The sequence below is a fragment of the Eurypyga helias genome, unplaced genomic scaffold, assembly GCF_000690775.1.
Source record: "Eurypyga helias isolate BGI_N326 unplaced genomic scaffold, ASM69077v1 scaffold3159, whole genome shotgun sequence".
NCBI classification, from domain to species: domain Eukaryota; kingdom Metazoa; phylum Chordata; class Aves; order Eurypygiformes; family Eurypygidae; genus Eurypyga; species Eurypyga helias.
The window spans coordinates 77858-92532 of record NW_010271255.1 but is presented as its reverse complement, the minus strand read 5'-3'; the positions used below and the strand labels follow the sequence as shown (position 1 = coordinate 92532).

Here is a 14675-nt window from a genome sequence, read left to right as displayed (position 1 = left end):
GCTTGGGGAGGCACGGGTGACAGCGTCGGACGCAGAACAAATTTCTTCCTGCAGGAAACAGTTACTTCTCTATGAGGCTGTCCCCCTGTGCAGGAGAGCAGGGAGGGAGAGAAAGAACTCAGTTGCCTAAACTAGATAAATAGGCAAGAAACTCAGGATAGACAGACAGATTAGAAGTTTGATTTATTTTTTACAGCGTGGCGTTCAGGTTTGTACACACGAGGGAGATACAGCTCCTGCCACAGAAAGCCAATAAACTAAATCAACAAATAAGACTGATGATGCTGAAAGTGAGCAGAAATCCAATGTTTTCTTTATGGAAGAGCAGCAGGGAGATTTGGTGCCAGAGTAAGGCGAATTTAATGATGGGTTCATCACAAAGCAGTGCATCTATTTTTTTTTTTTTTTTAAACTACTGTATTACACTATTGTCAGTTGATTAAAGCCCTTCTCCTCTGATGGATTAGTCTTTGCTCACCTTTCCAGCTGCACACCCTTGGAGCACTCATCCATTTAATCTGCATTGTGTTAGTGCAGTGCCATGGCAAACTACCTTTAATTCAAAGTCCAGTTTTTCTTCCCTTATCTAGAGTCACTCTTTACTCCAAAAGTGCTTCAGCAGAGAGTCCTGTAGAGAAAGGCTCTTTGATTAGGAGAAAAAGGACCTGTCCTCAGTGAAGTTGTCAGGCTATTCTTAACTCTTTCAACATTAAAAGTGCTAATTAAAATATTAAAAGATGGCTCTGTTCTCATGCAAAATCAGCAGGGATTTGCCCCACTGCTATCTTCCCAGGTATACACCATCACAGGCTTTTCACCATTTCTAGAGATAGCTGGACATTTTTAGCCAAAAGGAGCAAATGTTTCAATGAGTTTTTTTTTTTCCTCCCATTTTACCTCTTTCTGTCATTGTGGCCCTTTTCCAAGCTTGGTGGCATCTTATTTTGTTTGCTTCTTATTTCAGAGCTCCTGAGAGCTCTAAAAGGGCTACCATGCAGGCTGTGAAAATTACAAATTATGATCATGGTGTAGTATAGAAAACACATGCCAACCTTCACCTGTACATGTGCATGCGCAAAAATCCTGGTGTAAAAACTTCAGGTATAAATGCTTATGCCTGTGAATGGATGCATAAATATAGAGGCATATGACCATACATGCATTTAAAGATTACTGCATGTATGTGTTTATGTATATAAATACGTTTCTGTGCACATACATGCAGACACATAACTCCTTCCATGCATGATTTTCATGGATGCATTGATATATGCATGGATTTAGGTGAGAACTAATATGTATAAATAGTATTCAGTGATATCCTTGTGTGCTTGTCTGCACATAGGTACGTTTACTCCACAAATATATGGAATAAATACATTTTACAACTATTGGGGAACAAAGTGGAATAAAAGCATAAAATCTGGGAGATTTTACCTCCTGCCCTGTCTACGATGGGTTTCTCCTCTTGCTCTGCCATGCATACAAGGAACTATTGGTGCAGACACTACTCACTTGCCATGAATAGGGATCATTCAGAGCCCTCTGTAAATGAAGCCTCTATGGCTGTTCTTGCTGAGGAAAATATAGAGTTTCTCTGTGTCATTTTGCTGTTAATTAGCAAAGAAAGATAAATAGATTTCAGGTGAATATTTTCACTAGCAGAGGTTGTGGCACACAAGCAACATTAAAGCTTTGAAAATAAGGTGAGAGGCAAAGGTGTGTTGGATACTATAGGTCTTCATTTATACCTCTGTAAAAGCAGTGTTTATTTTTAAAATATGAAATATAATTTTTCCCCAGGCCTCTGAAAATGAAAACACTGGATTCAATATTTCAAGAGGAAAATATGCATTTAAAGCTCTTCCCGAGCCTGCTTGCAATGTAAACAGACAAACCATTAACGGCTCACGCCGGCCCCAGAGTGGCCCTGCCATTCTGCAGAGGCGCTACTGGAGGCTTCACGTGTACTGGCACAGGGAAGGTCTGCTGCTCCCTCCAACACACTCATGTCCATGTCCCCTTACTCAAAAAGTGCTTGTTTTAAATACCAGATCCCCTCTCCCCTTCCACCGCCGGATGGTCAGCAGAAGATCCTGGTCCCACCTTGCTCCTGATAAAATCAAATACTTCAGACCAGTGGAAAATTGTTGTGTACAGCCAGGGTGTTTTTTCCCCAAACAATGATCACATTTTATTATTGTCTGAGTGCAGATGGAGAAGGAAAGACATGTAGGTTCTTTGTACCAAGGCAAACACAGTGAGAGTGAAAGGCCGCGCCTGCCCCCACACAGGGTTTTTGCATCCCGGTCCCTTGCTCTCCACGTTCAGATTATGACCATCAGGACTATTCTCAGGATGGAGGTGGATTCTCAGGGTGGAGGTGGCAAACACCATGTTTTGGAGAGATCTCCAGCACGTGATGGGATGATCTGCTCTGTTCCCTCAGCACTTTGCCAACAGCCGCAGCATCCCTGCTCCTGGCAGCGGGTGGGCGGAGGGGCTGGAGCTGCTGATGGGAGGCGGTGGTCGGCAGGCTCAGATGGGATGAGCTTGGCTGCACCAAGCTTGTCTGCAGCGTCTGGATGTCATGGCATGGATGAGACACATTTAATGATACTGCACTGTGAAGCTCACCTTCAGACTGCTTAAACTGCTGGGAGACTTCAGCTGGAAAACAACAATATTTTGAGTGTTTGTGAGGGCTGGAGAGTCTCTGCACTGCCCTAACAACCGACACAGCCCAACTACAGCCAAGGCTTCTGCCTGCCTGTGGGCGAGACTCATTTCAATTATTATTGACATAAACAGCTTTCCAAAGGCAGTCAGGTTCAACAGCAGATGACTCCAGCGTGGTCAGGAGGTGCAGCTGGTCCTCCCCAACATGAGCAATTGGGGCAGCCCCATACTCTGCACCAGGCAAGAGCGAAGTTTGCCGTCAGTGGCTGGTACCTTAAAGCTCTGTGCGATGCCCCAAACTCACTGTGCTGCGTTCTCCTTTGGATCACCCCTTGTTTTTCTAACCACCTTTTCCTGGTTCAGAAAATCCTGATGCTAAAATACCACTGTGCTGGATGCCTTCATTCTTTGGATTCTCAAACCTTCCAAACTTGGGAAGGGCCAGGAAAGAGCAAAGCCCAGTTTAAGCATAAGTACTAAAAGTGCTAAAAAGCCAGCACATTCTCATATGGGCAGTGTTACAGCTGGGAGAAGTGGTAACTTCTCTTTTGACATAGGACAAGCAAGTCTGAGGGCGTAAACTGTATAAATGCAGATTCTTTCTCTTTCACTATATGCATAACACTTCACAGGAATGTAGATCAGAAGGAAAAAGCCAAGGAAAATGACATTTTAGTTTCAGTAGTGCAGACATGCTTTGTTTTGGTTTGGCATTTTACTTTTCCAATTTGTTTTGCTCAAGTTTTATTTTAAAACAGTATTTTAGTTTTATATTTACGTATTTCCAATAAACATACCATTATTACATTTAATATATTAGTATAAATTTCACACTGCAACAAACCAAAACAATAAAATCAAAATGAATCAATCCCTAAGGCACTTCCATGTAAATGACCCAGAACAATGTGAAGGCTTTCTGTGGAAAAAAAAAAGTGAAATCAGACTTTAGGGGTCTCAAGACATTTCCAAACTTCCAATAGAGTTTCAGAAAAGGCATTTAAAATATTGGACTTCTCTTTTTTTAAAAAATGCAGTGTTTGTAGCCCTGGACCATAAATACTTCTTAGAAAGGGTCTGGAGATGTGGATAAGTCACACTAGTTGAGGCAGCAGAGCAGAGCAAGAAGAGGGTTGGGAAAGGACAAGCAGCCAAATCCTGAGTAGTTTACAGTTGATTTTTATTTCATTCTAAACAAACCTGTTGGTTGTAGTAAACACAGATTTCTTGCTTTCCAGCCACCGGAAAACTCCAAGGTTTAGCAAAATGCTCACTAATTTTTTTGTCTTTTTCAGGCTTTCTTTGATGTCTCAGGTGGATGTTTCTGAGCTGCATTCAGTGTCTCCATTTTTCAAATACTCAAGAGAAATGGTGACAAAAGCTGCCATTTACTCAAAGCTCCGATTCCCGTATTTTATCCCCAGAGTGTTGCTATTTCAGTTTGTTACAGGGAGTGTAGGAGTCCCTTCCAGCCCGTTTTATTACCAGAAAAGATATTAACTGCACAGCCACTGTATTGCAAAAGTAATATTTACAGCAGTGGGATCTGTGCAAAGTGTAAAACAAATGATGCGAAGGGCAAAAGACTGGAGAGAAATGAATGGCTTTAAATATAACCCTTTCACCAACTCAGGATCAAAAGAGCTGCTGTTTATCCTTTAAGCTGCAAACGGCTGGCAAATATCCTTGTGCTCTGATGCTGTAAATAGTAAATGCTGTTTATGGCTAGTCAATGTTTATGTATTTTATAGGTCACATTTATTTCAGAGGGATCATTTTTATTTGCCGTGTTAACCTTCCCCACTCCCCCCCTGGGACCCAGCTGCCTCCGGGGCGCTATTCCTGGCTCTGCTGCTGACCACCTGCAAAACTTCGGGCACCTCATGTCCTCCCTCCGTGCCTTGGCTTCTCCACCTGTACAGTGCCACCAGCAATGCTGGCCTGGCCCAGAAGTCACTAAGGTCATGTATGTCCTACTAAATTGCTTGAATGGAACAGCAGGAGGTGAGATACCATTTGTAAAGATGAGGGTCACTCTGCCGGCAGCTCTTTTTCTCTGAGGTGAAGCAGCCAACATAATCACAGCAAACCTTACAAAATGTCCAAGGGAGGAAAAAGGAGTAATAAAGACTCTGGGATCATCCAAGAAGGGGAACAGCTTTGTAAAGCAACTTTCACTGGTGGGAAAGTTACAGAAATCCAGCGGGCAGACACATGGATGAGAGAGATCCTCAGCTGGAGTCCATGGGGGCGTCTGGCCTGATGGATGAGCCTGCAGACGGAAAGCAAACAGCAGCTAAAGGATTTGGGCTGATGCATGACCACACTGCCAATTTCTGTCATTCTGGGCCCACCACTGGGGACAGCAAGTTGCAACGACTTCATTCGACTGATACAAGTGAGTAATTATCTTAATGAACTGTCTGCAGGAAAGCTAAAGTAAAGCCTGTCTTTTTTATGATGTTTGATTTATGCAATTATAATGGCGCCAGTCCCAGGCTCTAGGGTCTGAATCCTGGAAGGTTTGTAGGTGTCATTCAAAGCAGTAGGAACTAAGGCAGCAAGGAAACCAAGAAGGGCAGCACAGTACCCATGGTGTAGGACGGTCTGCCGTGACAAGCTCCTGGAGAAATGCCACACATCCATCACCCGGGATTCCCTCCGCTGCTCCAGGGCCAGTCAGCACATTGGCTTACATCAGCTTGAGGAGATGCCAGGGAATGCTGCCAAGTTACTGTCTTTGCCCTCCTCAAGGTCTATTTATACCCACTGATGGACATCAGGATACCCCTGGGACAGGAGAGACCTTTCCATCATAGTAACACTATGACTCGATCTGCTTGGTTTTGAGCACTGTTGATCCTATTGCATTATGAATTATTTTTGCCAAGTTGCTAGCAGCTCCATCGTGTTTCCGGATGCCATTTCAGAGTCCGATAGAAGCCAGCACCAGAAAAATGCTTCCGACCCTCTCCAGGCTTTACTGACACTCTGTTTTCTGCCAGCTTTGGTGCTGTTTAACCACCAGGAGGATTTGTAGAATCAGAAACTTTAATGAGTTTCCATGTCTAAGAGTCTCTTACCAAAAGGTGTGGCCTGGATTGCTGGAGCAACCTGTGCTGGTTACCCTCACCAGAAAACATTTCCCATCAGTGGACAGGTTTATCAAAAGTTTGACAAAATGGTTCTGAATGGTGCGTGGGAGCCCTTCCAGCACATAACTGGGGTTTGCAGCATTGTCTCATCAGGACCAGCCCAAGGCTGAGGGAGGAGTCTCAGGATGGGCTATCTTATGTCAGTCAAACAAAATACTTCTGCAATGGCATAGGGCACAACTCCGCCTGCCCCAGCCAAGAGGAAGGACGACCTGCAGCCAGTATCTAGGGATTTTCTTGGACCTTTAGAGGCTTTTCTTGTAGTCTCAGGTACCAAGCCTGATTTTGAGAGCAGACCAGGATCACTCTCACCCATTCTGTGATTTCCCTCCCTTCTCTGACTGGGTCCATGAGTTATTTCCTTTTCCTTCACACCTCAGTTTCCCTTTCTGTGGGAGATCAGTGAAGTGTCTTTTTTCAGAGCAGAGGGAGAGGCATGTCTCCTCCAACTGAAGGTAGTGGTACCAGAATGCCTAGAGGAGAACAAGAAATTAAAAAAAGCAGAAGTGCTCAAGGCAACACACAGACATTCAAAGCAAAAAGTCTTTTTTCCACTGGAGCTTTTGCTCCAGATGGGGAGAAAAAGCCACAGTCAGTCACATGGACATCTCTGGAGTCGTGGAGCATCTCCACCTCCTTGAGATGCTGCTGCTTCTAAAGGTGATCAATTCCCTCGTACATATCTGTTCTGGCAGTGCTAAGATCATCAGCTCAAGCTACTCTCTACATCAAAGAGTTTCTGCTCATTAGTCCTCTTCATTGGGGAAAAAAAAAAAAGAAAAAGCCATGTGTAGAGCAGCATTAAGCATATTTCTGTGAATTGGGTCTCAGCCTGTATTGGAGAGACTCACATCAGTAAATCAGTTCAGAGAAGAAAAACAGTGTAACAGTAGCATTTTAAAAAGAGTCTTTTATCTGTCTCAAACCCAGCATTGATAGCGCCACCGTCTGACTTATTAACAGGCTTGGGACAGCTTGTGTTCAGTTTGTGTTGGCTGAATCATCTAACATGTCAGAAAACCAAAACTGTTTCCCGTCTAGAACTGAGCCCCTGACCTGGCTGGAAACTCACAATAAATCTATACATTTTATCAGATTTCCGTGTGGGTTTGAGCCAGGCTTTCACGGGGAATTATTCTGAGCCCTGGCGAGAAAATACTGTATGAAGCAGAGGGATCGTCTGGCTTGCTAAGAGACATGAAACGTTCATATAGAAGATCAGGTGTGTACCTGAAGGCGCGACTCATCACACCCACTGAAACAAACCCCGTCTCTGCGAGAGATGTGATGAACATACTTCAGTTGCTTTAGCTGTATTATCAAAGCCAATTAAACCAAGAGGCTTAGGCAGTGTTTAACCCTGCTGCAGTTACTAAATAGCCTGGAGCATTATTAATGGGAACTTAATTAGAGGTAGAATTTGAACAATTTAAAGAGATGGGAAAGGATTTTTAATACAATTTAGTTGGATCACATTAAGGAACCCTCTTCTGGTTTGCCAGAATTTCTCCTAATGATATTTTGGGCACACCCAGTTAATGCGCTTTTGGTCAATCATGGCCAATGGAAAGCAGCCTGGAGAAGGCCCAGTGCTGTGATGGTTGCCACACACCACCTCAGCACTTAAAGACACTGATGGGGAACCTTAAGGGAAGGACTGAGCTCCCTAAACTAACAAGGAGAGAAGCTGCACACAGGTAGCCCAACCCCATAGCCCCCTCCAGACCTGGCTTTGAGGACTGCAGCCAAGGTGTGCAGGTAGCTGGTGAGAAACAAAAAGCAGCTGTTTTTCAGCATCCAGCCTAGTCTTCAGGACTATGACCAAGAGAGCTGACAGGTGATGTCTGGAAGGTACGTTAGCCTATTGATTATTCGTATTTTCAAAGATAATGTTTTATCTCCACACGTGATTAAGCAAGAGACTCAGCTGGACCATCATGCCAGAAGCTGGGCTCCTCACATGCTTCTTCAAGGTTTTCTGGTTGAATTTTGGGTTGGCCTCTTGCTTTGTGGTCACAGTTAAACAATTGCCAGATTTGGGGTCAGAAAGTAATTCTTTTCTGCTTGAAGAATTTGAGGGGTTTGCGCTTTGATAAATGATTTTAAGCAGTTTAAAAGCACTGGACACATTAAGATGTCACTGTGGTACATTTTTCAAGGCTTCATGCCTGTTACTGAGTATCGTGGTCCCCAGAACAAGGGAGACGAAGCACAAAGGGAATCACTCTTCACTGACGAGAAAACCAGCTCAAAAGTATATGTCCAACATCATTATCTTCCTCCCCATACACATAAACACACATGCAGTGGATAGAGTGTGGAGCAGCACTGACATTTCTTATTTATACTTTAGCAAATCTTCCACTGAAGCTTTTTGCTTTGTTTTGTTTCAGAGCAGAACAAAGACCCCAGGCTCTGGGCCACATTGTGGATGACACTGAAATAGTTATTACAGAGCAAATTAAACTTTCATACTGAGTTGTTTTAAAAAGCAGGCAACAATCCAAAAAGGTGAGCAGATGCTAAATTCCAGATAACTCTTACCTGTCATCAGCAACCCTATTCACCAACATCTACAGAGACTGACCCGGGCAATCCGTCAGTCTTGGATGTGCCACAGAAACATGCCTGGGGCAGGATCTTCATCACTGGTGATAATGTTCAAGAGAAAGGAACAAGTTAGATTTTTAGATGAATTTGCCAAGTTGGCTGTTAGAAATACCATCTTTGTGAGCAGCGAACACATGAGATAACATCAGCCTGAGGCCAAAGGACCATTTTTGCTAACTAATTTTTTAAAAAGCAACCTATTGCTTCCTCGCGGCATACTAGGACAATATCGTTCAGAAATCAGACAGCAAAATATTGAAGCCATTAACTTCTTTTTATTGAAACATCTTTTAAATCACAATAAAAGCAAACAAAATGCAAACACTCAGGTATAAAATGGCTGAGCAATACTGTGACAATTCCTGCATGTTGTATTTTCTGGAGTACACACTATTAATCAACATCAAAGCAGACAGGATGAGAGCTGCATCGCAGTTCATTTGACATCTGCATTCTTTTGCTGATCCCTTTCCAGTACGGTCCACACTAAAAGATGTTGGTTAGCATAGGTTCAGGGTTGGTCTATCACAGCAAAAATGTTTTTGCCTTTTTTCCACCCATTCCACTTCCTAAATATCTCAGCTGCAGAGTTAGATGTCAGACAGATGAGGAACAGCATCTCGCTGGCATAAAGCAAGCCTGACAAGGGATTCAGGCCTACACTTCACATTAGCCAGGTGTCAGAGGCCAGTGTTGGGAACCTCTGTGGTGCCTGATGCCAAAGTTATTAAAATTTTCACTGCAGCTTGGTAGTACCAAGTCACAGCTGCTGGTGTGACAAGGCACCAACTCCAGTGGTTCACCATCACTCTTTGTAGGCTCATAAAGTGAGGTGGATTGTAATAAGCATGATACTGCCATAAAGTGGGACTTCTCAATGAGGCTCGTTATCTGACAGCAGGGTAAGAGGCACCAACAGCAATACGGACGTCTTCTTGCCGTGGATGGAGTTTAGATTGCTATGTAGGATGGTGGGGATTCCTTGGAAGGCAACTCTAAGGCTTCCTCATATGATGGCAGCTCAGCCTGAAGGAGAAGAAGGACCATTAGTTATGCTCTGGGGCTCACAGGAAGGGTTTCAGGTGGATTTGATCTTAGGTGTGGTTCTCTACCCAGTTCAAAGCAGGGTAAAAGAACCCCATGGGCTGTAAGAGATAAAGGGCAGAAATCCAGGATAGTTAGAGGTCAGCAGCACTTTATAAGCACTCTGATGCTAGTACCACCTCCTTCTCCCAAAGCATGGCTGCAATTAATGGGCCAAGGCTCTTTAATGTCCAGAATATGAGCCTCATTGCCTAAGCAAAGACACTAAGCTCAGATCACTGCAGAGGGCCACGATGCAGGCAGAGCAGGGCCACACGCTGCTGGCAAGACAAGCGTCATCATATTTGCCAAGTTTCAACAAGACAAATGCCTGCACTTAGCATGCCATATTCTTCCTTTGTACTTCTCATCCATCTTTACTGCATGTCTTATTTTTGGAAGTTCTTCAATATCTTTCCATTGTGTCCGAGCAGCCGGATGCTACTGTTAGATCATCAGTAATCTAAGTAAGGACACTGATATTCATTATTTAGCAAACTGTTAATATGAAGGTCAATGCACCTAATCTCTCAGACATTGATCCGGTGACAGGTGAAGACAAACTTAATTTTAAAGATGGGTGGTACTATTAGGCACAGAAACCAAAGTCCAACTGAAATTTAAAACACATCTCTTCATCTAAGAATAAAAGTGACATATTCCCATTTATCTGCTATGCCTGAAGCCTGAGTTTCAGTTTCCTTGCAGATACCATTGACTTTGAAAGATTTTATATAAAAGTAAAATTAAAGGAATATAATATAATTGGAAACTGATTATTAGTACCTGTTAATGTACATTTGAAGGGTTGAACTATCTCTCAGAGCACCCAAGAAGCATAAGAAGGGATCATTATGCATCACATCAGTCTAAACCAAGCCCTTTCATGGTGTAAATCTGAAGCAGTCTACTCACCTTTTCAACTGCTTGTGGATCGACTTTCACCTCCTCTCTCTTGCTGGCTTTAATATACTTAAAGCAGCTCAGGACACATTTGAACATATAGGCCTAAAAAGGAAAGGGAAGTCTGCCATTGCACTGCAAGTCAACCACAGCATTTCCACTTTTGCCATCAGCATGCTATTGTCCTACTCTCTCTCTGGAAGTAGAAGCCTGAGATCATGTGTCCCAGAGCTTTAAATCAGTCTCTCTTGAACCTTCACTAGCAAGGTGAGAACTCCACCTGTTCCGAACAGTACACTGGTGTGGGAAGTCAACAGGACTGTTACATACCAAGCACACGCTTAAGAACTCTGAGAGTTCAATGTCGTCAGGTAGGAAAGGAAAGCATGTCTTTCATGTTATTTTTCTCAATAAGCTACAAATTTTGGATGTCTCAAAAAAGCACCTTGGGCACAACATCTACCTCCCAGAGATCCAAGGCTCCCTGGTCAACTAAGACTGACCTGAAAGGTCAGCTCATTCAACAAAATCCTCTGTTACTGCAATAGTTACAGTTTTCTGACAAGATCTCCTCACAGAGTTACAAGATGCAATAAATACAGCGTTCCTGAGGAAACTGGATCAATTGACAGAATGTGGCACAAGAAAATAAGAAAGGCCTGTGAAACATACCATATTAAGTAAATATTTTCCCTACTCTGTGCAGCGAGACGAAGTCGTGTGCCTCTTATTTTTATTGGCGTAAGACTCTACTTTAAAAACAGTTGGCATTTTCAAAGGAATACAGGGCGTTATATGCCATGAGAACAAGCCATGTAACTTAGGATTTCCTACAACAATGAGGAATGTTTGTCTTGACACAAATCCAAGACAAAGAATGAGAACAAGGAATGAAGTGTCTGAGTTGAAGGAATCCATCTCAAACAAACTTCCAGGTATGAGGAGGTAACTCCAAACTTTGAGCACCTTTAGGGAATACTGCAAAAACCTTCCCCCTTCCAAAAGCCTCTTCATACAGAGAGCAAACATGCAAGACACTGAAGCCATCACATAAACTGTACAAAAAACCCCCACTCATCCATGAAAGAAACCCCAATAAATAAAAAAAAAAAAAAAAAATCCTTTCTTTGATTTTGGTTCTGGAAAAGTTTGCTGCAGTGCCAACCCAGTATCTGCACTGAATCCAATTTGACTTCAGTTAAGACTGCTGTGAGCAATAGCAGGTTCAAGCAGAATACATTAGTACACACAGCTCACATGAAGGCAGCCAGTGACGTTGGGATCATCCCATTACTGACTGACTCGAAACACCCAAGACTCACTGTAGGATACCCTTCTCCACACGGAATTGAAAATGGAAAACTTCTCTGGCTGCCGCTGATGTTATAAATGGATAGGAAGCTTGTCCTAGAGGTCAGGAACTGAGCGGCTTCAAGAGTTAATTATGTTAAAACCTTTCATTTCTCATGAGAAATGTTTTATTCCCCTAGGTTTCTGCATTCTTCTCATCGTGGTTGTGGAAGGGGATGACTTTATGATACTGAGGTGAGACCATCCCTTCACTCACTCTGCCCTTTGAATACTTTGCATCTCCAAAGAACTTAGACTTGAACAACTGATGATATCACCGCTGGGGCTCTACAAATAAACATACGACCAGCCACCGCACTGGTAAGGAGCTGAGAAGGTGCATGAAGAGACTTCCAAGTTGCAACAGGACATGCTCTCTGCAAAGGGCAGTGTTATATGAGAGAAAGGAGGGAGAGGAGCGCTACCATCCCCCTGGCATTGTCAGAGAAATCTTTCCTGCTAAAAGGGTGAGCGAAGTCTTGCAGGCCTTATACAAGGTCACTGGCAGAGGCATTCAGTGAGGCAGGTGCCTCAGCTCTTCTCCACCTGACAGACCACCTTTTGGCTGAATTATGCTGTGTTGTGGGATGCAGGTAACTACATGGGGACAGTCACTGCAAGTTGGCAGGCAAACAGCACCAGACACGCAGAAACAATATTTTAGTGTAACAGCAATAAATGCTTGTGATGGGTCATTAACCAAGTCAATTTATAAAAAGAAAGATCCTGGGCTAGCCCAACATATTTAGATGCTACCTTGGTGTGGGCATTGAGTGAATTGAAACCGATTGGCCCTAATTTGGCCAAATGGCCTTTTAAGGTCTATAACATTCTATGTTGTTGCCATGTTACTCATCAGGTCTTTGCCACTTGGAAGCAACTCTCTCGTAAAAATGGTTTTGCTCCACAGGGAAGAGGGGAGGGATTGCCACTAAGTTTAAAGGATGGGGTTCCTAATGACGTGTTCTAAGGAATTTGGTAGAGCAGGGAGTCCTTGTGCCTTTACTTTTTTTTTTTTTTAAAAAAAACTATCTTATCCCTATCCCTCCCTACAAACTCCACTGCAATAAGTCATTGCAAGTTAAGCAGTCTTGTAGCTAACCCTGTGGAAAATTCAAATCAGCCAATTTGCCAGGTCAGTGAGATTTCTGCTGAAGACCCACACTGCCAGCTGGGTTTCAGGGTTATCTCCACTCCTATTGTACAGTTTATGCAAATATTCAAAGATAGGCTAATGTCACATCTGCAGTGCAATCATACAACACACTCCACTCCACACTGGCTTGTCTGGCCACCTGGGAAGAGTCTGAATAAAAAATGCTTTCCAACTAACAAGTAGCATTTTTCACTGTGACAGAATTTGCTCAAGTATGTGGAAAGATCTGGATTTCTTAGCTGGTTTGAAACTCCTCAGTGAAACAACTGTTCTCTGATCCATTGAAGCAAGAAGAATGGAAACCATCTCACATGGAGTTTTCTGAGATGTAAGCAGGATTTAGCAGCTCACGGGTTTTAATTAAATTTCAGGGTATCAGTGTGCATAACTCCACTTACATCAGTGCGGATGCAGCGACTTACCCAAGTGGAAGATCTAACCTGCTGCTTAATGGTCTAATTTATTTTGGCACACAATAGCAGAAGTGTTTCTTCTATTTGTTTGCAAACATCTTATCCTTCAGGAGATGAATGGAAAGTAATAGTATCTGGATATAAGAGAGATTTTGCTTTATAACTCACAACCGCAGAAGCATAAAACCAGTAATTTGAATATCAGACCTGCCTCAGACACTATGCTAAGGCATAGCTCAAGGTGAGAACAACAAATTTTTCCAATGCCCTGGCATGTTTGAGAGGGAAGTAAGACTAATTCCTCCTATCCCTCAGGCAAGAGAGCTTCATTTCAGCCTCCCCAGACCCTGCAGCCAGTTACCTTCAGGAAGAGGACAGCGATGAACGCAATGGTGAAGGTGACCATCATTTTGGCATATTCCTCTGTCGGTAACTTCTCCATGGCTGGCAAAAAGCCCTGTGAAAAGAGGGAGAGGGTCGCAGTCATAAATGCTTGTTCTCTCTACCACGGTCAAATAAAGTGGTGGGGGTCTCAGCAAGTCTCTCAGCCTGCCTCTCAGAAAGGTGGGATAGGCCATTCCTTTCCTACTCAGAAAGAGCTCAGGGATACTTTTCTCCACCTACTGTTTACACTCCTGTGGTAAAGATTTTCAGAAGACTGCTTAAATGAGAACTGAAAGTGTGACTGTTTAATAAAGATGAAAAGTTGATGCATTTTCAGTGCATGCAGGCAGGCTCTATCCAAACCATTTTGCTCTGCAATTTGCATCCATGAGATTCTTACAAGAAAAACAAGGTGCGCTTTTAAGAAACACACGCATAAGGGAGCTGTCAGTCAAGAACACTGTGGTGGTGAGAACATACAGAAAATCCTTTGTCGTTAAACAGGGAGGTCCTGGGTGTACCGTAGGGATCAGAGAAAGTTTATTCTGTCTGAAGAGCCACTGAAAGAAATTTCTTAGGGGCTCACAGCATGAAAAGTCAGTAGGGTTTGCTCATAACCTACCCCATTTTCTGAAGACTTGAGGCTGAGATAGGTGGGGACCTCCATGTAAGAGCTGCAGAGGGTGAGAATGCTCAGGCAAAAGTCCAGCAGCTGCAGAGCCAGGAAAGGGACCTTCGAGTGTCCCTGCTGCTAGAAGGGCAGGGAAGAGGAATTTGGTTATTGTGTCACTTCTGCGATTTTCCACATTTTACACAGGGCTTGTGCTTTGTTCACACTGACAGCCTAAGCTTTTTAATTCACTTACTTATACTAGCCAAAACGGTGAGTAAACCACCTTGTTTGGCTGATTTATACAAGCCCCACAGAGGAAGGCTTTAGCT

General features: G+C 43.3%; 1 protein-coding gene across 1 annotated transcript in view; it reads right to left on the bottom strand.

Moving 5' to 3' along the window:
- Positions 1-9373: 9373 nt before the first annotated feature.
- The window catches only part of LAPTM5 (lysosomal protein transmembrane 5), a 28625-nt gene continuing 23323 nt past the window's right edge, over positions 9374-14675 (bottom strand). The window contains exons 5-8 of the mRNA XM_010158732.1: positions 14356-14481; positions 13711-13806; positions 10443-10535; positions 9374-9470 (exon numbers count right to left, since the gene is read on the bottom strand). Coding sequence (XP_010157034.1) covers positions 9396-9470; positions 10443-10535; positions 13711-13806; positions 14356-14481 — 390 coding nt within the window. The 3' untranslated portion in view covers positions 9374-9395. The remainder of the gene's footprint in view (positions 9471-10442; positions 10536-13710; positions 13807-14355; positions 14482-14675) is intronic.